General features: G+C 41.1%; 5 protein-coding genes across 6 annotated transcripts; 2 read left to right on the forward strand and 3 right to left on the reverse strand.

Annotated features, from left to right (window-relative positions):
• Window positions 1-52: 52 nt before the first annotated feature.
• On the reverse strand, window positions 53-4282 carry LOC133028225 (dual specificity phosphatase 29-like). Its single transcript, XM_061095417.1, has 6 exons — window positions 4155-4282; window positions 3853-4070; window positions 3563-3739; window positions 1199-1355; window positions 782-999; window positions 53-264 (listed from the first exon to the last, which is right to left on the reverse strand). Exons 1-6 carry the CDS (start codon window positions 4280-4282, stop codon window positions 53-55), a joined length of 1110 nt encoding a protein of 369 aa, XP_060951400.1.
• Window positions 4283-5782: 1500 nt separating this feature from the next.
• On the forward strand, window positions 5783-10220 carry LOC133028074 (sphingomyelin synthase-related protein 1-like). The gene is made up of 6 exons (XM_061095270.1): window positions 5783-5985; window positions 6842-7417; window positions 8111-8206; window positions 8338-8455; window positions 8554-8704; window positions 9284-10220. Exons 1-6 carry the CDS (start codon window positions 5861-5863, stop codon window positions 9586-9588), a joined length of 1371 nt encoding a protein of 456 aa, XP_060951253.1. The 5' UTR covers window positions 5783-5860; the 3' UTR covers window positions 9589-10220.
• A 2136-nt stretch (window positions 10221-12356) lies between these two features.
• Window positions 12357-15907, forward strand: LOC133027399 (voltage-dependent anion-selective channel protein 2-like). Its single transcript, XM_061094394.1, has 9 exons — window positions 12357-12491; window positions 13311-13382; window positions 13524-13573; window positions 13743-13895; window positions 13990-14042; window positions 14129-14356; window positions 14518-14668; window positions 14954-15011; window positions 15098-15907. The coding sequence occupies exons 2-9, from the start codon at window positions 13316-13318 to the stop codon at window positions 15187-15189; spliced, it is 852 nt and encodes a 283-aa protein (XP_060950377.1). The 5' UTR covers window positions 12357-12491; window positions 13311-13315; the 3' UTR covers window positions 15190-15907.
• A 75-nt stretch (window positions 15908-15982) lies between these two features.
• LOC133027400 (catechol O-methyltransferase domain-containing protein 1-like) lies at window positions 15983-19577 on the reverse strand. Of its 2 annotated transcripts, none has more exons than XM_061094396.1 (7): window positions 19485-19577; window positions 17819-17943; window positions 17591-17696; window positions 17341-17459; window positions 17099-17153; window positions 16431-16564; window positions 15983-16353 (listed from the first exon to the last, which is right to left on the reverse strand). In XM_061094396.1, exons 2-7 carry the CDS (start codon window positions 17921-17923, stop codon window positions 16201-16203), a joined length of 672 nt encoding a protein of 223 aa, XP_060950379.1. In that variant the 5' UTR covers window positions 17924-17943; window positions 19485-19577; the 3' UTR covers window positions 15983-16200. The 2 variants fall into 2 exon arrangements, with proteins under 2 accessions (XP_060950379.1, XP_060950378.1); XM_061094395.1 differs by lacking the exon at window positions 19485-19577 and adding an exon at window positions 19086-19460.
• Window positions 19578-20308: 731 nt separating this feature from the next.
• On the reverse strand, window positions 20309-23327 carry LOC133028044 (catechol O-methyltransferase domain-containing protein 1-like). The gene is made up of 7 exons (XM_061095238.1): window positions 23246-23327; window positions 22327-22451; window positions 22115-22220; window positions 21866-21984; window positions 21068-21122; window positions 20791-20924; window positions 20309-20704 (listed from the first exon to the last, which is right to left on the reverse strand). Exons 1-7 carry the CDS (start codon window positions 23325-23327, stop codon window positions 20552-20554), a joined length of 774 nt encoding a protein of 257 aa, XP_060951221.1. The 3' UTR covers window positions 20309-20551.
• Window positions 23328-24997: the final 1670 nt, after the last annotated feature.

Consider the following 24997-nt stretch of genomic DNA (forward strand, 5'->3'; position numbering starts at 1 on the left):
CTGCAGACACCACGCCGCCGTGTGGCCGATTCGTGTAAACGTCTCCTCCCGATCACAGGATCTGACAGGATTTCTCTTTTCTCGTCAGCTGAAGATCCAGATCCAGCAGCAGAGCCAGGAAGTTCCTGTTGGGGTAGATGGCTCGCTTCCGGATCAATTTCTGCAAAGCCCGTTCGAGCGGGAGTTGGCGGTGGATCATGAGGTACGCTAACACCAGCGTGGAGGAGCGGCTCATTCCCATGATGCAGTGCACCAGAACTTTTCCTGCGTAACAAGACAAGACGAAGGGTGAGGGGCGTGTAAAAGGAAGGATTAGCGAGAGGTCTTACCAATATCATACATGGCTGCCCATCTCACACTGAGGCCTTTTCTTTTCTCCCACCACGAGCTAAAAATAGTGCCAACAATTCATCGCCTTTGTTCATTTAAGGTTCCTTCGCAGAAGCGGCCCGACTGTCTCTGTAATCCCAACTCGTCCTCTGCTTGATAGGTTCTCTGAAAGGTGCCCGGGTCGCATTATAAACTCAAATTCTTCAAGGTAACACCCTTATTATCACTGCCGGCTGAAAATAAACTTACACACCATGACAAGCCTCGATCCGGTGGTGACAGGTGACATTGACATTTGAGCGGAGGGCTTTATGGGGTGCAATAAAAGATGGTGGTGTGCAGGAATTTTAAAAAACATTTTTGCAGTTAATGACCAAATCTTTACAGACACTTAGTTCAACAATCAAAACCCAGTGTGCAGAAATATGTTTAGAAATCGGGGGGGTCTTACCATCAGGTGACTTCAGAGCCTTTTGAATGAAATCGGCTGCCGGCTGGAAGTAAACATCCAGATCGAAGTGTGTCGAGTCATCTGCTGGAATGCCACAATACACAAAGTCGTTGCCATAAAAGCTGTGGTTCCCTATGCTGCCTCGCTTGGAGTGAGCAGCGTTTAACACATGAGTTATACCTAACTTCTGCAAGGCAGTCTTGTTTTGGGCTACTGCCCTAGCAAGACAAAGAGACAGAAAGAGGTTCAAGACCTGTGTGAAGGCCAGGCATCACAGCACAACGTTTCAAAGTCACAGCCAGAGAAAATCTGGCTGCTGCTATACTGCATGTCAAGGGTAATGACCTTGGGAAACTATTTAACGTTTGTAAAGCTAATAAAGTTTGACTCAAATTTCAAAAGAAAACGCATACTTACACATTGCCGATGTAAATGTTCGGCCAGACCTCGTCGATATTACCGAGACGTAGTTTGCATGAGTTCAGCAGCTTCTGCAAATCCTTCACAGTTAGATATTCCATTCTCTTGCCTTTCTCTGCTGACATTTTGAGTCCAAATCCAGTTGGATAGAATCCTGGTCCAAATGTTTGTTGTATTGAAGCCGTTCCCCCCCCCCGTCAACTCCAGCTCAGGGTGATGTGGACGAGCAGGTGTTTATCTGCTGTCACTGGACGGTTACCTAATTTAGTGCTTAACCTAGCGTGTAGTGTTCTACGTGCGGAGGGCAGAACAACACACGCAGTGCAGCCCGGACTCTGCTCTTCACACCGCTGTGGGACCATAATTTAATAATCCTCAAACAGAGATGAATCATTCCATAAAGCAGTGGTAATTGAATGTAATTGTGGACAGAATGTTCAAGTGCATTGCTTACACTGGATTGTACTGCGAGTGCACCGCATGCAGTATTTATGGAAGGAGGAATGTTTCAACAGCCTCATTCAACTACTTCACTGCTATGACATTAATATCTTGTGAAAGCAAATTGAATGAAAAGGGGAGAGAAAAATTAAGCTTTGCCGTAGGCTGCACACGACATGAAACAGCACTCTCACTGCTGCAAATGTCTCTTTTAACCCTCCCATTATGTTGAAGGTCAATTTCACCCGTTTCAGCTTTTAAACGGAAGAAAAACATAATTAACCTCTCTGTCAAGCCATGAAATGTAATGACTTTTCTTCATTCAGGGTCATGGATGTGCATGTAAAAATGTGGGCGTAATAATGTGTTGTAAAATGTCAGCTCTGTTGTGTACAAAATCAGTCAATAAAGGTCCCTGGGATATTTTGACCCGGAGACAGTTATTGATTGATTATCTGAAGTGTTGCTTCTGCTTATTGATTGCAGCAGAGTGTGCGTAGAGAACAAAACTCACTTGGGTATATTTGTAATAACTGGATGAATATGATTCAAACCTGCTGCTGAGTGTCGGGTTCTGTGATTGTGAAGAGGCTTGATGCTGCGGATTCATTTTCTGTTTCTTTATGTTACATTTCAGAGGCTGTTTCCAGAGCATTTTAAACACATAATTCATCCAAAAAATACATATAACAATGGGCTCGACAAAACGAATCAGGCAATACGAATTATATTATTTCTGAAACACGTTATTGAAAAGAGGGAGATGTTTCTGAGCTGTGAGTAATCAATGATTTAAACCACAAGCTTTAAAAGACCATGGAATTCTAAAGATAGTTGTGTTGTGTGTCACCACAGCTTTTCTGCAGCAAAGCCAATACAGACTGAGCATTTTGTACTAAATGTATTAAGAAAAGATCCAGAGCCTTCAAGGTTGTTCGAAGTGACAACAATTTGACATTTGAGCTCGTAGAAAATGAAACTGAACATAACCTGTGTGGGTTGAAGCCACTCTTCTTTCTATATGCCCAGAGATGAGTCAAATCAGAATCTGCTGCTGGAACCGAGAGACTTGTTGGTAAGAAGAGACGATGACAGATTATTAAGGGGGATGTGTGTGGGGTCATTTTGGTATCGCCCATCATCCACCTACAACTTGCCTACTGATGTACCAACTTCTCCCATGAATCCTTCATAACCAGGTCATGAACAAACAAGCACCGTACAAATCATTCACATTGTTCATGGTTAAATGAGAACGAGTTATAGCTGTTGAAAATTACATTTATATTCACTTTTAATTTTCCTTGACTCTTCTTAGAAATAAAGTTTAGTAAACCACATACTGATTGAATCTAAATTGAAGTGTGATAGACACAGATGAAGAAATATCTTCTGCACATCTGATTAGGATGTGGATAGAGGCTGAATACAATAACTACTCTCCGAGCCTCTGGTGTCCTAGAAAATATAATGAAGAAATTAAGTTATATTTATTATAATGTTTCATATATAGAACTTCAGGGGAATCGAGGTGTTTTATATTAAGTGTACAGGGACGTTTTAAATGAAAGGTTACGTACATGTGCAGGAATACACACACTCACATAGACACACTGTTTTAAAATTCATACAACTCCTGGGTTATTATTGACCCACGACGTATCGCATGTAATTTTTTCTCAACATGATACAAAGGTCAACCTGACTCATATTCAGCCTTATAATTGATTCTGCCTAAGGTTGATTACATTGATCTATTAATATAAGGGCACATTTGATTCCATACCATTCAGTATTTTAAGAACAGTATCTCCCTCCACTGGCAGAGACTGAATCCTTCACTTGCAGTTAAACAGACATCTGAGGCAACTCTTAGAATAATGATTTGTTTTGATATTTCACTCCCTCATGTGTTGTGTAGTTCTACATCCAAAGCGAGGAGCTGTTTGAGGAATCCTGTGTTGGGGAAAATCCACCTGCGCTCTTTGACCTTAGCGATGGCCTCTAGCAGGGTGTAATGGTGGTAGATCATTAGGTAGGCCAGGACCAGGGAGGCAGACCTGCTGACTCCAACCGCACAGTGGACAAATACCCGAGCTGGATGAGGAGAATGAGATCAGAACGAGCCGTGCGACATGAAGGATGAGTCACACACACGGCGAGAGATGGACTGTCAGAAAAGAACATTACAAACATGATGGGGTCATTACCGCCAGTCGTGTTGAGCGCCTCCTGAATATAATCAGCAGAGGGAAAGAAATAGCGAGAGAGGTCAAAAGACGGTGAGTCATCCGCAGGCACTCCATAATAATCCACAGAGGATCCGTAGAAGTCATGGCTCCCCTGGCAGTACATCCTCCCGTGAGCTGCGTTCACAACATGAGTGATTCCCAGCTTCCACAGGCTGTAGCGATCGTTGGCCACTGACCTGTGCAAAGAGGAAACAGGGTTTATATGAACAAAATCATTATTCTGTGAGCTGTGAAGGAGCACAGTGGTTTGCTGCACTTACATGTCGCCAATGAACAAGTTAGGCCAAACTTCATCCACACGATTGCCAAACCTTTTTCCTCCGTACAAAACCTTGACTAAGTCTTTCACACAAGGTAAAACTGTGATGTCATTCTGAGGCTTATTCATTATTGACTCCATCTTTTTTATCATAAACTGCTTCACATAAAAAATGTATTCTCCCTGGATATGTTTTTCATCTCTGTTGAGGCTTTACCACGACCGCACTGGCACTGACAAGCACAGGTGCTGCTGGTCTAAAATTAAAACAGTGACCTATATTCTGAATGTTAATCAACCGCGCAAATTTCAATCTTTATTAAGTACATTTTATGTGTCACTGCTATTTGTCATTGTGTGGCCTTCAAAGGGAGACTTCACTGAAGTATTCAAATTCAACTCGAGACAAGGGAATTTACACAAGGGCTACAAACTTGGTGTTAATGACGCGGTTTCCAGTCAAATTTGAACTTCTGGGCTTAAGGACAAGTGGTTGACACCACAGGAGCAGCATGGAGGCATGTTATGTGTTTGTTTGTTGTTTTTTTACTGTTTGAGGAAGTGGTCACCATTTACTTCATTTGTATTGGATGTGGCTGCAACGCTGTTTACCCCTGAAACTCAAGAAGTGTTTTGTGAACACAAACACTTCACCCGTCCACTTTGTGTATCACTAGTACACCAATAGAAAGTACAAGCAGCAGACCAGGCGTCTGGATCCAGAGTACTGGAAGACAGGGCTCAGCTCCATCTAGGTGGTGTTTGTGTTTGGGTTCACGTCCTTTGTCATGGTCATAGTGCACGAGAGGGTCCCTGACATGCGCACAAACCCTCCACTGCCGGATATCTTCCTAAACAGGTGGGTCCTTTATTATTTTTCATTCTTCCTTCAGCATTTTTTTCACTATCCACACCATGGTGAGCAGATAATGAGTGAATTTTCATTTTTTGAGGTGAACTGTCCCTTTATGTTTAACACTTTTTTATTGGTTTTCTTTGGGTAATCAATACAATTATACAATTACAAATCACAAATCTGATGGATATACCCCTACCCACAGTAAGACCCACCCACCCCCAGCCAGCCTACCTCATGCAGCAGCAGTACATACATTAAGAGAGACTTTAGAATGTATATATATATATGTATATATTTATATAGGAATATTAGATTATTACAATACAATTACATACAACACTGCTGCAAGACAAAGCAGAATTAAGAAAGAAAGAGGAAAATAAAAAAGTTAATTAAAATAAATTAATAAATAAATAAATAAAAAGGTAAATAGGTTAATAAAATTAAAAAAAATAAAAATAAAAGAAGGGAGAGGGGAGTGGACGGTGGTTGTCATCTAATCTTTCTCTCGTAGTGGGCTTTGTATGCTCTCATAATACGACAAGAAAGGGGTCCAGGTTCTCTCAAAGCTCTGTATGGAACCTTTCAGAGTATATCAGATTTTCTCCAGTGAGCTATCCCTTTAAGTGCGCAAAGAATCAACAGCATTTCATAAAAAAAAATAAAAAAACATGTAGTTGAGTTAAGGACAGTGCAGTTCTGCGATACCACCAGTTGGGGTCAGTGTCGGTCACGTAGCCCCCGTCGAGCTAACCCTCCTTTGCGGCTAATTCTACGTGCGCAGCTATGCTAAACATTACCGCATGTTCTCGTTGTCAGCATGCTAGCCGGCGCGGAGCCGGGGCGTCATGAGCCCCAACGAGCCGTCACATCAGAGGCCAACGCGTCCCCGGGCTCCATCGAGATGCCGTTCCGCTAGCTGGCTGAAGAAGAGACGTCCCCCGTGTCCTCCACTGTCCTCGTCTCTGTCCGGGTGAGTGAGCGTCATGCACGGCGCAGCCATCATGCTAACAAGCGGGCATGCTAGTTAGCTAGTTAGCCAGCTAGCTAAGGTTAGCCGGAATTAGCCCGGCGGGGGTTGTGTTGTTCTAATCCAGCGGCTGGAGGATGCTCTTGTGTGTTTGTTCACATCCGGAACGAATGTGGCTACACATGTAATGCTAACAGGTCAGGTGGGGGTGGGGGGGTGGTTGTTATTACAAGATAGTACCGAAGCACGTTACCAATAGATTAGCTCCAGGGCCTAATTTAGTGTGTAGACAGTGTTGTGGTCGCCTGCAGGATGACAGCTGTTTGTGCAAACTACAAAGACCAGGGTGTCATGACATCATGTCGTCACGCAGATGTGCTGACACTGTGGGAATGTCTTGATAAACCTTGGGGACAGATTTAAGAGACCTGGGTTGAGGTAAGTTAACTGGGACTGTTCTGCCCCAGTGTGGAGGACCAGTCCGCCCATAACAGGGCTGGGATCATATTGGAAAAGGCATGATCTGGTACAGAAGTCACTGTTTGCCCTGGGGAGTGTTTCTTCCCTTTCACCCACATTTTTAGGGTGTGTGATCTTACAGTTCTGGTTGCCTCTTGTATTTGCTCAGGGTGTGAGAGTCTCTTAAATGTCATTTTCTATCTGTGTGGCAGTCCTGCAGGGTTTGTTTTGAATCCAGGTTGCTGACTTAGTGGAAATAAGGTGGTGCTTACAGTGTCTACTTCTCCTTAAGATCCCTTTGTTAGTGTGAGAGGAAGTCAACACGGAGCTGATATTGACAGTAAAGGAGAGCTTAGCTTTTTTTTGTCCCACTTAACATTTTACCGTTCTTTCCCTCCAGCCCTCGGAGCCAGGAGGAAATGACCCAACTGAGTGTCCGTCACTGGACGCCCAAGCACGTGGCCAAGTGGCTGAAGGAAGAGGGCTTCTGTGACTATGTGGACCTGCTGTGCATCAAGCACCGGCTGGACGGCACCAGTCTGCTCGCCCTCAGCGAGTACGACCTCCGAGCACAGCCCCTGGAGCTCAAGGTGCTGGGGGACATCAAGCGGCTAATGGTGGCCATCCGCAAACTTCAGAAACAGAACATGGACGTGCTGGAGGAGCTGGGTCTTCCCTTCGACGGCCACTCTCCTACATTGTCGGGGGGGATTTCGGACTGGATGTGTAACGGAGACTCGGGCAGAGACTGTGACAGCACTGACACAGCCCCGGTGGGAGAGGAGTATCACCAGTACACCAATGGGAAGTACAAGCAGCAGACCAGGCGTCTGGATCCAGAGTACTGGAAGACCGGGCTCAGCTCCATCTACGTGGTCTTTGTGTTTGGGTTCACGTCCTTTGTCATGGTCATAGTGCACGAGAGGGTCCCCGACATGCGCACGTACCCTCCACTGCCGGATATCTTCTTAGACAGGTGGGTCTTTTCTTTTTTTTCATTCTTCCTTCAGCATTTTTTTCACTATCCACGCCCTTAACGAAAAACATTAGTCATCAGTGAAATGACAAAGACAGAATGAAACAGAAATCTATATTTTTTATGACCTGTCAAGATATCACACCAGATGGTGGACATTATAACTGACCCACTTCCTTGAACATGATTCTATTATTATCCTTCCATATTCCTGGTGGGCCTGCTTTGGTTCAAAGAGATCTTTTTGAAAGTTTTTTAACGTGACCTACTTTGTAGTGTGAACCATTGTTTATGACCAGCTTTGGGATTTTTATGGAATTTCTGATCGGGACAGCTGATTTCTGGGAAACGCCAGTTTTAGTTCATCTTCTCAGGCTAGTTATAAACCTTTTAAGATTTGGCCTCAATCTAGTGATATTGTCAGTAGCTTAAGTATATATTTGCTTTTAAAATCAGTCATTAAAGTGGAAACTTTGAAGATAATGTTTGGGGAATTTTGTGTGTATGCATGTGGTGCCATATTGAAATTGCCTTTGCAGGAATATATAATTAACAAAAAATATAAAAGGGAGAAAAGCTGCAAATCCTCACATGGAATCAGAATGTTTGTATTTTTAGTGTTGATAAATAACTTTCTTGTCAAACAATCATCTATTATTTTAAGCACTGAAATCTTTTTACCCTTCTCAACAGTGTGCCTAGAATTCCGTGGGCCTTTGCCATGGCGGAGGCGTGTGGTGTGATCCTCTGCAACATCTGGCTGCTCGTTCTGCTGCTGCACAAACACAGGTACACTTCTAACAGTCCTTGCCATCAGCACAATGTTGTCTCCGCGGGGATTGTTCTGTGGGTCACCTACAGTGTTTCCCATTAATCAATGACATGGAAGACTCAGGATAATTATATCTCGCTACTTGTAGATCCATCCTGTTGCGGCGTTTGTGCAGCCTCATGGGGACGGTGTTCATGCTGCGCTGCATCACCATGTTTGTCACTTCCCTGTCAGTGCCAGGACAGCACCTGCAGTGCTCGGGAAAGGTAACGCACTAACCGAGATTGTGTTTGTCGTATCTCAAACGCCACATTCCTGCATCAAGATCGAAGCTTTCACAGTTCCTCTTGTTCCCTTCCTCCAGATAAACGGTGACATGTGGGCCAAACTGCAGCGAGCTGTTGCCATCTGGAGCGGCTTTGGGATGAGCCTGACCGGAGTCCATACCTGTGGTGACTACATGTTCAGCGGTCACACTGTGGTCCTCACCATGCTCAACTTCTTCGTCACAGAGTGTGAGTAGCTTCTAGCTGTGAACCCATGAATTTGGTTTTAAACTGAATTTTAATCTTTAAGAGTCCCTTAAATATTTAATTTTAAGATTCAGTTAAACTTTTATTTGAATAAAGGCTAGGAATGAAAACTAAATTGTATTCTTCCATTAATGGTCTCTAAGTCCCTAAAGAGCTATGTTACACATGTATGAACATTTGAGGTATTCATCCAATAGATCCAGTCTCATTTAAATCCTGGAACACAAAATAAATATTTGATACAGAATAATCTGTTTTTATTTGGTTGACTTAAAATACATTAACATTGCACATTACACTGCCACATGGAGATTTTTTCCATATTCATTCATGTAAATAACGAGAAATGATGTGTCACTAAAAGCTGTGAAAACAGAGGGTTGAATTTCTCAATCATGAGGAATCGCCCATATTTGATAAATATTGTGCTTTTGTTGCCACTTGGTGTTTTTCTTTGGTACTACAACTGAAATTCAAAAAAAGTAGATGGCCCCAGTCTAAAGTTCAAATCTGAAATCTGAAGTTTGGCTTTAAAAACTGCTTTCTGTCTCTTTGAAACAGACACCCCACGAAGCTGGAACTTCATTCACACGTTGTCCTGGGTCCTCAATCTTTTCGGCATCTTCTTCATCCTGGCCGCACATGAACACTACTCCATCGACGTGTTCATCGCCTTCTACATCACTACCAGACTCTTCCTGTACTACCACACTCTGGCCAACACCCGGGCCTACCAGCAGAGCCGACGAGCTCGCATCTGGTTCCCCATGTTCTCCTTCTTCGAGTGCAATGTCAACGGACCCGTCCCCAACGAGTACTGCTGGCCCTTCTCCAGACCTGCTGTGATAAGGAGCATGATAGGATAGAAGAAGAAAAAAACAAGAGCAACAGCGGTACTGTCAGAGACTCTTAACCTGTGATGTTTTGTCTGCTTTGTGAAGTTGCCAACTGAGGAGGTGTGTGATGTCCTCACCAGGAAAAACAACTGATGTCACCCCCATCAGCACCGAGGCATGATGGGATACACTTAGCCATACCCTCTCATATTCTGGGACTACGCTACTAACCTGCTACCCCTACCACCATTTTTAGGAGGACTAAACTAAATCTATAATACCCTGCCGAGTTTAAAAGCAAAAACACTTTCTGCCTGACTTGAAAACTGAAGGAGCGAACAACATTTTGTTTTGGTTACTCCCAGGTTAATGACTTAGTGTTGAGATAGTATGTGAAAGTAGGAAGACACTTCTAAAAATTCTCAGGCAGCAGTGTAGCTAATCCTTCCCAGCAGTTACAACCGGGCCACACCGGGACAGCTGCGTCTCTTGCGAGTTTGTTGTGGAACCGCTGTTTAAGGTTTCGGGTCCAGGAAGTAAAACCAGCCTATGTATTCAACTAAATGTCAGGACTGTATCATTAGGAAGCCGTGCATCTTCTGGTTGTGCAATAACAATACAAACCACGTTCAAACAAATTAATGGATTCACTCAACAGTAGAGTGATGTTACTTTGAAACAGGTACAGGAAGTCTAGGAACTAGGCGAGGCCCTGAAGAGCAGTGTGGCTGCTCTAACCTTTATAACAAGGCGTTTCCACAATGCACCCGCGCCACTCCTGCATCCAGTGTGGCCCTGGGTGTTAACCATTCCTAGTGCAATTAAAAATCATTTCAAGGTTTGGATCTTGATTCCTGACTGAAGGTTTTGTCTTCTCACTTTGTAATTGATCAGAACGTAACTCTGTGGACCACTGTTGAAGCAATATGTAAAGAGCTATCTGAGTTAATGCTCTTTTCCTGTATAGCAGTTTCTTTCCATCACGGTGAGAAGCAGATGTTATGAATGTCTCCTGCATTCCTTGATATTACGCTTAAATTTTGACAGTGTTGCTCAGTACTAAAGAAAAATCCACGGCTTAGACTAACACATTGACTTATTTGTTTTTATTGTTCACGTAGCCTATTTTCTCTTAACAGACCTAGAAGAGATACATGTAAAGACGTCTGTCAGCCAAATGCGTGGAATTAATTGTATTTCCAGCTGTCTTAAGTATTATTCCATTTGCCAATTACCTTGAGTATACGATAGTTCACTTACTGTGTAGAAATATTCCAAATCTTACTGTGTTTACAGTCGGGTAGTTGGATAGTGCTTTTTAAAATCATCATACAGTGTAGATGACACATATACCATTTGAGCTCATCCAGATAGGACCCCCTTGACATTAAATCTGTAGTAACGGTTCTTTAAATAGGAACCCTTTCACCTGTAGGTATTTGTTTCTATTAATTTATTTCATTTTTGTAAATGTTGATAGGTATTTTTATATTTCATGTACAGTTGCAGCAACATGCACATAGAGAAATGTTTACAGTTGCTCGTAACTTTTGTTTGAAACACAATGTGCTATTTAAGTGTGATGTAGATTTCAGATGGGCCGCTGCATTTCATCGAGTGATGCTTGCCACTGCAGTAAAAGATGTTGTTGCTTTGGTCATTGCAGCACGTTAGGTACATGTGAATGTGAATAAAAGTGACTTTTCAGTGAGGAATGATGATGCTCTTATGTTCTTGTGCGAAGCCACTTGAGTTGTTTGATGTCTCGCTTGGTCATTTCCATCATTAAAGTGCTGAAATCAAAGACTGGACTGGAGAGTTACTATTGTTTGCTGTGTATATCAGCCAATTACAAGCGTGTAAAGGTGAGTAGAGAAATATACACAATATGTTTCGGATCTTTTCCAGCATAAACATTGACCTTGGCAGGACCAGTCCACCTCATGGGGACCAAAGCCCAGTCCTTATAAGGCAAAACTTTATTTCTGAGGTCCTGATTAAGGTCAGAAGAGTTGGGTATGAATTGGTCATGGTTGAGGTTAGTGATAAAGTTTTGGTTTGCACATTATTAATTCAATGATGTGATAAAGATAGCTGTGTATCTTTGTATTATTTGTTTGGTCCGGGTATTACTGACGCTGTGGCGACCTAAATATATAATAACTATTTGTATGGCACTTATCCAAACAAGGATACAAAGTGCTTCACAAAATCCATGGCCTGGAAATTTATAGAGAAACCCAACAGTTCCTAAACATGGTCACATTATGGGGACTTGTCGTCCTTATGGGGGAAAAAAGTGAGACCCTCAGAATTATTACATTTTAAGATGATGGTCTCTTCTAAGTAGACAGTTAAGGTCACGATTAATGTCAAGGTTAAAGTTCAGGTTAATACTGGGTTAGGATAAGAGTCCGGGTGAGGAGGCTAGGAGAAGATTGCAGGAGATCAATGTAAATCAATGAAATGTGACTGTGTGTGTGTGTGTGTATAACAACAGAAAATATAACAAATAATTTAATAATGTATAAGCGATGAATTTTCTACTTCTAATTGTTGGTAATTGAGTTACATTAGCTCACTGGTTGCCATGGTGATTCAGCGGTCTTCCACTTGCCTGCGTTCACTGGCAACACAAACATGGCATTACAAACTTAAACAAATAAAAAAAGGTATATTCCCTGCTGTAGAATCATAGAAGAATAACCAGACCTGGTTCCACAGTCACTAAAATAAAATCGCCCCGGTTTTCCACACAGGCACGCAGCGGGCAGCTATAATTCCAGGTCCTTCCGGCGCCGAGGTCAGGAGCAGAGAGGTGTTTGTTGCGGTGACTCCTTCACTTCGTCCTACACGTGTCTCCGCCTCCATCCCGCCGCTTTCACTCACCTCACCAGTTCACTGCTCCACGACCAGCAGCACCAGTTACACAAGTAAGTAATAAACCCACTAACGACTCAGGTTTGTTCGCGTCGTTCTGCGTGTGAATGTCGGAAAGATGGCTAACACACCGAAGACTGTGTACGTGAAGCTAACACCGCCCATTAGCTAGCTAGAAAACGCCCCCTGTAACAGTGTATGGGAAAAATACTTCTGTAATTATTATTATTGGCAAAAGTGCATTTTTAATTGAATATGAGAAACACAAAGAAGTCAACGTATGTGTCTGATTCACAGAAAATGACGATTGAGCTATGGTGCTGAATTGTAGCATTGTTTTATATTAATAATCATATTTCACTCCACAAAATATTGATTTAATGATGAATGTACAATTTTAAGGTCAACTACCTTATAAATACTTGATAGAATGATTGTTGAATTTAAAGACGACTAAGTATCAGTAAACTACCAGTTAATCAATACTGTAAATATCCCCCCAATTGAAAGATTGTTATTTATTCTCCTAATCCAGTATATTTGCTGTTTTGTTGCCAAGTCTGATCCATCTTCTGTAGTTTCATATTTTATTTTCTTGTTTTGTTTGTCTTTAATTGTCGTAATTTGGGGGTTTTGTTGTATTTTCTATTACTGATTGGTTTGGTATGTATTCGTCTCCCAATAAGAATGTTTAAGCAAATTTTTTATTCGTTTTCAACATATTGTACAACGTATTTTGTCAATCACCTGTAAAGAACTTTGAATTGCATTTGGTGTTGTCTGCAAAGTGCTATATGAATTAAGTTGATTGATCAGTTGATTTGATTGATAAGAGTTCTGTTATATTTACTCACTCTGTTATTTTGTCACAGGCACAATGGCAGTTCCTCCAACGTACGCAGACCTCGGCAAATCAGCAAAGGACATCTTCAGCAAGGGATATGGTAAGTGGAAGCAAAAGATTATATTTATTTTTTATAATTTTACATTTCTGTATTCATATGTTGACCTCCAGAGGACTGGGGGGCTGTTTTGAAAGATATGACTGCCCAAACAACATTTCCCCTCTGTCTTTGACCTTGTAGGCTTTGGACTGGTGAAGCTTGACGTGAAGACTAAGTCCCCAAGTGGAGTGGTGAGTTTAACTGTTACTACACATATACAGCAGTGCATTGTGGGCAGTCTCTGCTCATTGTGGGTTATCATAGATATAACGTTATCAGCGATAAGTCATTGGTGCTTTGAAAACTTATATAAGCTGTAAGTGATCAATGATTAACTCTTTCAACCCCTCTACACCTTAGGAATTTAAAACGACTGGGCTGTCCAACATAGACACCAGCAAGGTCTCTGGAGCCCTGGAGACCAAGTACAAGTGGGCCGAATATGGGCTAGTTTTCACAGAGAAGTGGACAACGGAAAACACACTTGGAACAGAGATTTGTATTGAGGATCAGGTAAAGTGGAAACTTTATGATGTCGTCAATCATCCCACTAATGACGCACAACTCTCAAATCCAGTGTGACTGACGGAAGCATCTTCTTCTTTAGATCACTAAAGGCCTGAAACTCACTTTTGACACTACGTTTTCCCCGAATACTGGGTGAGCTACACTTCATTGTTTTTGTAGAATTGACTAACCCTTCCAACGTCTCGCCTCTTCATGTTTCTGTTTTTTCTGTTTCACAGCAAGAAGAGCGGCAAGGTCAAGACAGCTTATAAAAGGGAATACGTAAATGTCGGTGTTGATGCAGATTTGGATTTTGCTGGTCCTACCATTCACGGAGCAGCAGTAGCCGGCTATGAGGGCTGGCTGGCTGGCTACCAGATGACATTTGACTCAGCCAAATCTAAGATTACCCAGAGCAACTTCTCTGTCGGCTACAAGACTGGGGACTTCCAGCTCCACACCAACATGTAAGCTCTAACATCAAGAGTCAAACACTAAGCACGATGTGTACCTGAACTTCAAATTAACTTAAACAAATAACTCACTTATCTGTTTATCTTGTGTCTGGTAGAACCACTTGAAGAACAGTGACATGCAAGTGATGTTGCCCATGTTTGGTTGTTTTCAGAAATGATGGTTCAGAGTTTGGTGGATCCATTTACCAGAAGGTCAACGACAATCTGGAGACTGCTGTGAATCTTGCCTGGACCGCGGGCAGCAATGGCACCCGCTTTGGAATTGCTGCCAAATACCAGTTAGACTCCAGTGCCGCCATATCAGTGAGTGCCCTTTTCTTTTTTTTAACAACTGCAAAGGCGGTTATGTTTATGTGTCTGTTGCTGTTAAGATATCTCAAGTTAGGTTGAACGTCAGGTCCTGTGATGAGGAACAAATGATTGTCCTTAGCAGCTGATCCATGAATTTAAAAACATCACATCAGCTGTGGGTTACCTAAAATAATCTGGTGCATTTATTCCATGATTATTGATTGATTGATTGTGTGTTTAGGTACGTCTGGATTCAGATGTGCTTTCTAGTAACGTAATAAAACGCTTTTTCTACAGGCTAAGGTGAATAATGCCAGCTTGGTAGGAATTGGATACACCCAGACTCTGCGGCCTGGTAAGAAAAATCTTTGAGAGTTGAAAACTCAGCTAAACATAATCTGTTCTCGATTTTACTTGAATCTATGACTTTTTTTTTTTCAGGTATAAAACTCATCCTCTCAGCACAGGTGGATGGGAAGAGCATCAATGCTGGCGGTCACAAACTAGGTCTGGGCCTGGAGCTGGAGGCATGAGGATCTGCTCTGCTGTTTCATGAGGAGAAGAATATCAGCTGATTCAGTCCCTGGGTGTTCATGTCTGGTCAGCAACAGATATTCTTATGAAATTAAGCCAAAACAAAAACACAAGCCGAGCTCTCATGCACTGTTCAAATGGAAAAGCCTTCCAGTAGCCTCCTTTCATTGTGGTTCCACTATATAGTCATGTTTCAGTCAGATGAATGAATCAGTTCCTCCTTCTGCCAGTTTATTTTACCTAATGAAGAAAAGCCTCCTCTGGGTGTTGGATTGTGGTTTCTTGACTTTGACAATACAGAAACGGTTCAAAAACAACTACCTTGTTATTTTGCTGAAGTGTGATAGCGTAGAATGTAAATCAGAGCTCTTATTTTGCATATTATTCTCCTTTTCTGTTATTTGCACATTTCTTTAATTTTTTTGGTAGCGACGTTCTTCCTGTTGGAAGAAGAACTCCAACCATCGTCTTCACTTATCTACCAAGAGAAGCTTTATTGTGCTGTGAGATGAGTTTTAGAACTTCCACTACCTTAAATAGCTGCTTTTAAGTTGCACAAAATTGTAAAACAGATTTTTATTTTCCTGTGTGATGTGAGTGAAAGAATATCCGAGTGTATTATCCATCTCTCTTCTCATCTTTGAGGACTGCGACACTTGATCAGGAAACCGTTTGTGTGTTGGTGTATCTACCTTTGCAATAAAGTCCTGAAATCCACCTTTAACCTCTCCTGGTGTTGTTGAGAATGGAATGACAACTATTTGGTTAAATAATGATGCACTCCAAAAGAAATGGGGTTTATAATTTTTTTAATCAAATTCATCCAGGTCCGCTGAACATGGTCTTGTAGTAATACTGATTTAAATAAAAAATACAGGGTTTAGTGATCAATTTCAAGTAGCATGAGCCCAGACAACACATCTGTGTGATTCAGCAGACGTCTCATTCGGTCTCCTTGTGTCTCCTACTTCCTGAAGCTTATAAATCACTGAGCATATCAGAGAGCTATCTTATATTTTGATGGCTAGTGTGAGGCCGTCTCCCACTGTGAGCATACTGAGGCTGACGCGAATATCTTTGTGCAACTTCTTGTTCAGCTTGTCGATGGCCACAGTGTCTGCGTCATCAGGAGACGGACTCAGGACCTTCCCGCCCCAAAGCACCTGCATGAAATAAAAAAACGTTAATTCAAGGTTCCTTCCTGCTGCAGCTCAAATGTAGATTTTTGTTGTTGGTTTACATTGTCGATGGCGATGATGCCTCCTTTCCTCAGCAGCTGCAGGGACTTCTCATAGTAGGTGTCGTAGCTAGTTTTGTCTGCATCGATGAAGACAAAGTCAAATGTCTCAGCCTGTCCAGCGTCAAGGAGTTCATCTGATAGAAACCAGAGGACAGAGGGAGACAAAGCAGACTTGTTACACAACCATCTCTCTCATGCTGCTCCAATGAAAGACCAGTCGGAAGAGAAGATACACATCTGGAGGGACATCATGATGGATGCACAGTGAAACGGATCCCTGCAGATTCTCAACAGCTAATACAATCAAATACATTTAGTTTAAAGGATCCATAGTTTTAACTTATTATCAAAGAAAAGATGTCTGCTATATCTGATTTTTTCCACTGCTGCCACTCCACAACATTTGTTGCTTTACTATATTCTGATGCTAACGTTTGTACTTTAGCATTAAATATACTTAATGTAGAAGTAGCAGTTTTCATATTGACCAGTTCAGGATCATTAGATTATTTGTACAGGACAGTCGTTGATGTGACATAACTTGAATCCCACAATTTTTATGGACTTATTATATTATTTCAGTAAAAATAAGTCATATTCCTGAGGATTTAACCTTTGTAATCTTACACGAAGAAAAGTGAGTTAGGAAGAGCGATGTGTTTCTGTACCTAGAGTTTTCACGGCCGGCTGTATACGCAGATCAATCTTCTTCTCGACTCCAGCCTGTAAATTAAAAGAAACAAATATTCATAAAAGCGAGATCATTCAAACACAAAAACGCTGCGTCTATTGCTTGTGCTGCGTGAAAATCCTATGCACCAATCAAAATGTTGTAATATGGGACAATACAGGCGTATAACACATCATATTTTGACCCTCATAGTAAAGCAATGTATTTTATGAATTGTACCTCTTTCCAGAATTTTTTCCCAATGCTGGTGTATTCTTCACTGATGTCACACGCCACTATAACTCCATCGTCAGGCAGAGTCAGTGCTATGCTGAGTGTGTTGTAACCTGTGTATACTCCTGTGAATACAACAAGGCATTCAAATCCACATGATGGATGAAAGGAGAAACATGGAAACTTGTAGAGAGGATTGTGGGATCTCGGGGAAGACACATTCAGAGATGGGACGTGAAATCTTAACACAACTTACCGATCTCTAATGCCTTCTTGGTCTTTATTAGTTTTGCCATATTGGCCATAAACTGTGACTGCTCACAGGCGACCATCATGATGTTCCAAGAGTCCTCCATTGTCCTCTGAAAGCAACGAGTGGAAACCAGTTTTCAAATTACAGTCGTAAAAATGACACGCTGAAACTTGATTATGTGCTTAATAGTTCCAGTCCGCAGCATTACTCCAGAGACTGTGACATCCTTACCATCCGGAGGTTCTTTAGGGATGGATGCTCCCTCATGGAGTTATTGAGGACATACTGCAGCAGTGGGTCTTCCTTTCCCCCGCCGTGACTTTTGGAGATGCTCATTCTGAAAGGTTTCCTTTTCCCTGCGGACAAATATGTGCAAGGAAACAATTATAAGGATCTTAAGAGCCCAATGATGTCATGCGACCTTCCAACTTAATCATCGATCAAGAAACAGACGTCTGGTCGAGAGAATGTTGTTTTTCTGATTTAGATTAAATCAAACTTTATGATCCCGATGAGGAAATTCAATTATTTCACTATCAGCACGGAAACAGATAAAGAAACTTGAGTTTGTACTAAGTTCTTTATGGCATGTGTTGAATGCTAATATATAAACCAGGGCAATTTAGACCCAGATGCGTCTGATCTCAATACATGGAAATGAAAAATGGTTTCTTTGAAAGGCTCCTAGTTTATTTGAAAAACCATTATGACGATCAATAAATTCCGTAAAAGAAATGTTTGCATAAGTGGACGAGTACTTTGCACCGGTTGCCTCTGTACAGGTTGTCAAACTGTGCAACTCATTGACTGTACATAGATAATGAATTATACTGAAGTAATCGTGCATATATGTATAGTTCAACTCTCATGTTAATGCATGAAAATATGATTTCCTGTTAATAATCTACAACATTTAACTTTGAACTCACTTGAGTGTTACGTAATCTGAGCAGATAACCGTTTTTTTATTTACTTTCTGCTCAGCAGCGTTACTTTGTCTCCATAAACCTTTGACATCCATTCTGAAATCTTTAATGCAACACTTGCTTTTGTCCTCTATTTAGATTAAACTGCAGATATCACAGTATCACAGCTACAATAAGGGTAATAACCTGTATTATTACATCACATAGTGAACAGATGAGTAATTATTGCCTGATTATCACATGCAGGATCTCAAATCACACTGTGAGAGGAATCCACTTGTTTCCTCTTGGTGCAGAGCACATGAGCACTGACCTCTTCTGAAAGCTGCTCTATACGCACATAGCCTGGATTAAAGGCCATTTTTAAACCCAGCATGTCCTCTGTGAAACTTTGATTCAGCCTGTTGGGGAAACCAGTAAGATCCACACTGGGAAACCACAGTGCAATGTGTCTAATAGAGTCCACAACCTGCCCAGTACACACACACACACACACACACACACTTCCCCACAGCTGACGGTGGAGCAGCCTCAGTTTCAGCCTCAAGGCTCGGACGACCCCTCGATCTTACCCAGGTAGTAACCAGCAGCAAACACAACTCCCAGTGTGATGGATCCCACCAGTGCCTCTTTGGAAACAGCGCGGAAAGACATCACGTTGGATAAGATATAACAAAGGTGCCACAAACAAGCCGCTTCACGCACTGCTGGTGCTTCCTCAAGGTTTAACCGTAATAAGGCGAGTAGACGCGAAGCTCCGCTGGATTAAAGGCGATACGAGCTTCACGATAAGACTCCTGCCAGCGCAGGTTCGAGTACAGATGTGAAAACATGCAGCGCAGCTCCACCCCAGCCAGGATCGGAAGATACGAGCGAACACACTGTGCAGATCAACATGTGCTGATTCCTCCAAATGCATCGTGCAGCTGCATCTGAGGAGAGACTCACACCAACGACGTGAAACCACTCACCACTAAAGTTGCAGAGGAAGTCTTCGTGTGATCCCTGCTCTTACAAACTATTCAATTTGATCCAGTCATGTATACAGTCATATGACCGGCAGCAGCTCATATGATAGGGTTGGATTAACACACTCCCCTTCCTTTTTCGTCAGCAAATCATGTGATGTCCAAATGTGTGTCAGTGAAACTGGGTGGGGGGGTAACGTCCTTTGTGCTGAGTATGAGTGAAAATACCAAAAACACAATGTGAATTCATCCTGCTGCAGGTTTAAAGGCTTGTATTTGATCAAAGAGCAGACATGTTATATGTAATCCTTCATCAAGTTTTATCAATATGGGAAATGACTTTGATAATTCATATTTTACTTTCTTAAAAGTAAATTAAAAGTGTGTGGGTGGACTTGCTTGAAGAAAACAAGACACTGTGTCTTATTCTGCTAAGAAAATAGTAACTGGAAATACTCATAGTTGAATACAAATATGAATACACATGCAAGTAATTTATTGGATTGTTCCTCATGTGATTAAAAACAAATTACATTCACATAAAAAACAAGGTGTAATATATGTACTTGTACAGAGGGGCAGTGTTGTCACGGCAATGAAGCCCACATGAACTGATGTTACATATTTTGGTTCTGTCTTGAGCATTATTATCATTAATAGGGATAGTATGATTTCGAGATAACTTATCAAGTTAATCATGCTGTGTGTGTTGGTGTATATCCCTTTGCAATAAAGACCTGAAATCCACCTTTAACCTCCATGTGTTGTTGAGAATGGAATGAAATCCATTTGGTTAAATAATGATTCTCTCAAAAAGAAATGGGGTTTATTCTTTTTTTAATCAAATACATCCACGTCCGCTAAACATTGTATTTCTTAGTTATGAGAGATCATATCAAGACAGTGTTTAGTAATCACCAAATCCACTTCTAGTAGAACAAGCCGAGACTTATATGAGTATGATTCAGGAACCATCACATTCCCCAGATAATACTTCACCTAAGATGATAGTCTCGTTGTGTATCCTACTTCTTAAAGCCTATAAATCATTAACATATCAGAGAGCTGCCTTACAGTTTGATGGCTAGTGTGAGGCCGTCTCCCACTGTGAGCATACTGAGGCTGATGCGAATATCTCTGATCAACCTCTTGTTCAGCTTGTCGATGGCCACAGTGTCTGCGTCATCAGGAGACGGACTCAGGACCTTCCCGCCCCAAAGCACCTGCATGGGGAAAAAAAATGTTTAGGATTAACTGTTTAAATGTTCCTCCTGCTGCAGCTCAAATTAGATATTGGTTGTTGGTTTACATTGTTGATGGCGATGATGCCTCCTTTCCTCAGCAGCTGCAGGGACTTCTCGTAGTAGGTGTCGTAGCTAGTTTTGTCAGCATCGATGAAGACAAAGTCAAATGTCTCAGCCTGTCCTTCATCAAGGAGTTCATCTGATAGAAACAAGAGGGCAGAGGGAGACAATAATAGGAAAGTTGTTGGTGTGAAATAACTTCTCATTTATTTTATGAACTTATATTATTTCAGAAAAACTAGGTCATATTCCTGAGATTTATAAAGCGATGTGTTTCTGTACCTAGAGTTACCACTGCTGGCTGTATACGCAGATCAATCTTCCTCTCCACTTCAGCCTGTAAACAAAAAGAAAAACAAACATTTTAGAAGTGAGATCATTTGTTTGATAACAGATGGGAAATTATCAATATCAGGATTCCTTTCATGAGTGTATTTGAATGTGTGATAATAAAGTTTTTCCTTTTTTAAAACTGGTTGTCCAAACATAACCGTTTCTGTAGTGATGAATTTAAATAAGATATTTGCATAGGTACTGCCAACTGAAAATGTATATATTTTACAAAAACAAAAAATATTGGAGTTGCTTGATTATATATCAAAAGTATTTTGCAACAAATTGTTAAATTAATTATTGACCAATAAATAATTTATCTTTTTGGATTCAGAACTCAATGGAGAGCATCAAAATACCAGTCAATCTGACATGCCAATAAATGCTTTTTCTTTTTCTCTGTCCAAGCAGCAGTCTAGAGAATAATGATATAATCCAGTAACAATGATATAAATCTGAGAAAAAAAGCAGATCTTCACTTTTGAGATACTTGGTGATGCTGATTAATATGAGTTTGTAATTGTTTAGTGGTTTCCCACAGCCTTTGGCAGACTGATACATTCATTGTCTGTTATCACACAGAATTAAGAGACAAGCAGATTAACACTGCGTCTATTGCTTGTGCTGTGTGAAAATCCTCTGCACCAATCAGAATGTTGTAATATGGGACAATACAGCCATATGACACATATATTGACCCACATAGTAAAGCCGAGCCATGATGTACTTTATGAAAGGGAATTGTACCTCTCTCCAGAAGGCTCTTCCAATGTTGGCCCATTCTGCACTGATGTCACACGCCACCATAACTCCATCGTCAGGCAGAGTCAGTGCTATGCTGAGTGTGTTGTAACCTGTGTATACTCCTGCGTATACAACAAGGCATTCAAATTCACACGATGGATGAAAGGAGAAACATGGAAACCTGTAGAAGATTGTGGGATCTCGGGGAAGACACGTTTCAGAGATGGGACGTGAAATCTCAACACAACTTACCGATCTCTAATGCCTTCTTGGCTTTTATCAGTTTTGCCAGATTGGCCATAAACTGTGACTGCTCACAGGCGACCATCATGGCGTTGTTGGGGTCCTCCATTGTCTTCTGAAAGCAACAAGTGGAAACCAGTTATACAATTCTATATCTTATAACATCAAGTGCTTAATTGTGCCAGTCCCCAGCATTACTCCTGATACTGTGACATCCTTACCAGCCTGAGGCTCTTTAGGGCTGGATGCTCCCTCATGGAGTGATCGAAGACATACTGCAGCAGTGGGTTGTCCTTTCCACCACGGTTTTTTATGGAGAAGTTCATTTTGGAATATCTCCTTCTTGCTGCGGACAATTATGTGCAATGAAACAATTATAAGGATCTTACTGATATCATGAGACCTTCCAACTTAAACATCTACGAAGAACAGACGTCTGGTCGAGAGAATGTTGTTTCTATTTACATTAGATCAAACTTTATGATTCTGATGAGGAAATGAAATTATTTCACTATCAGCACAGATACAGATAAAGAAAAGAAACCTGGAAAGTTTTGGCAATAATGCCTGACTTCTTTAGGGTAATATAATGATTTCGTCTTGACTGTAACACGTTACGTGCTTTACATGTGCACCAGGTGGTTGCATTTGTGTTTGCACACGTGTCACTTCAGGAACTATATGGACGATTAACCTTTGCCAAAGAGGTTTTGTTTTCATTGTTTGTCTGTTACCAGGATTTCAGAAAAAACTATTAAACTTTTACAGCTTGGTATGTGCCAAACGAGAAAACATTAACTTTTGAAGCATAAAGCACTTGTCCTAGCATAAAATGCATCTTACAGTGCTTTACATAAATAGAGGACCACAGGAGCTTAAACACAGAACTGAAGACAGTAAGAGATGTGAAAACTGTCAAATGTAAGCTTGGAGAGTTTTTTAAAAACCTGCCAATATAGAATCAACAGATAATAATGGAGGTCTTTGATTCAGCCTGTGGGAAACTACTAAGATCACCACAAAAACAGTGCAGTATGTTTATCAAGTCCATAACCTGCCCTGTACACACACTTCACCACAGGTGTCAGATTGCCTCGGTGGAGCTGCCTCGGATTCAAGCTTAAACGCCCTTGACCTTACCCAGGAAATAACCGGCGACAAAAACAACTCCCAGTATGGCATACTGCATCAGTGCCTCATTGGAAACACCTGGGAAAGTCATCAATCTTAAATGAACGATTACAAAGATGCCACACCCTGCTTTTCTCTCTCGGAACAGTCCAAGTGCTTTCCTTCCCCTTAGGATTGAACTGTAAAGCTCTGCTAGATCAAAGGCAATATAAGCATCATGATAGGAGTAAAAAATGCAAAAGTGCAACGTAGCATTACCCTAGCAGAGATCAAAGCAGAAAATGCTATCGAACACACATGTGAACATCAACAATGAGCTGTGCAGATTTCTCTGCATCATGTAGCTGAAACCGAAGAGACCCGCATCACGGCACAAAATGACTCACAAATGTTGTGTCCAAAAGAGTCTTGTGTGTGTAGCGTGAGAAGCAATCTCTGAGTTATCCAAACTTAAATTAACTATTAAATGTTAGTCAGTCATGTATACAGTCAAATGACCTGCTGCAGCTCTGCAAGTTTTAACAGCCCTATCAATGTAACATCATCTGCGTCAAAGGGAAATTAAACAGAAGTATGTGTAAAGTCCTTTTTACCTGAGAAAGAGTTATGAAACAAAAAACACAGAATTTATTATGCTGCAAGTTTAAATACCTGTATTTTAAATAATGAGCAAAAATATCCGCAAATTTCTGCTGCTAAGAAAATACTAACTGGTAGGGCCCACAAATCACGCCATCAAGTGTGGGCCACACGGTGAAAACTTTATGTCAATCAAATTAAAGTTGTAAAATGAGGCTTACCTCCTTTTGGCAGTAGGTGATACTATCACTATAGATACAGACTAATAGATCTGTTCAGGTCAAACACGTTCTCTTGTTTGTCTTCAGATAGTATAAATCTTGCACCCTTGCAACAGTCAAAGACATCAGAGGAATCTATGACCACTGACACTGTGACATTCAAGCAAACTGACAACAAGGAATTCTTTGCTTAATGAATCCTTGAAGTGTCCTTTTATATACAGCCTGCGTGGATTGTTAACCCTTTGATACACAACATGGGTCCAAAGTGTTTTTTTATTTTCTATATCTTTTTCTATATCTTTGCAGTGAATGAATTTCCTCATTCAGTTTTTCAGGTATTCCCCAATTAAGTTGGTGTCGATCATCACAATTTGTTTTTCCTATGTTACTTATTGAATAAAAAATATTTTTGTATCACTACCCTTTTTAATGCACAACATGGGTGCAAATTCATTTCCTGTTATTTCATGCATGAGAGTGTCTTTGCCATATGTTTGAAATAAATGTATTTTATCATTTAATTCTTTTAAGTAATAATCGCAAAAATAACAAACTTGGAGATGAGGACGTGTAATATCTGTGTTCATACAGACAGGGGCAGTGTTGTCATAGCAATGAAACTCACACATACCATATTTTGGTTTTGTCTTGAGTAATAATGGCAACATTAATAATACTACTGATACTATAGTTAGTTGCAGTAATATGCAATACTTTTTAGATTTTTTTTTTACAAACTGTTGATCAAAGGTGTGGCCTTTATCTTTGGTTTGATGTAATCTACACATATATTAGTTTGACCCTAGTATTAGTGTGGAGAGGGAAGGGACCAAGCTTTGTTTGAATTTGACACCATGTGACTCTGAGACTGTTTTTCTGTTTCTGACATGACCACATCACCTTCACACCCTAGGCTGTTGGATTGTTCGTGTGTTTATTCATGGTGCATTCAGGACTT

The sequence above is a fragment of the Limanda limanda genome, chromosome 21 (genome assembly GCF_963576545.1).
Source record: "Limanda limanda chromosome 21, fLimLim1.1, whole genome shotgun sequence".
In the NCBI taxonomy this organism is placed as follows: Eukaryota; Metazoa; Chordata; class Actinopteri; order Pleuronectiformes; family Pleuronectidae; genus Limanda; species Limanda limanda.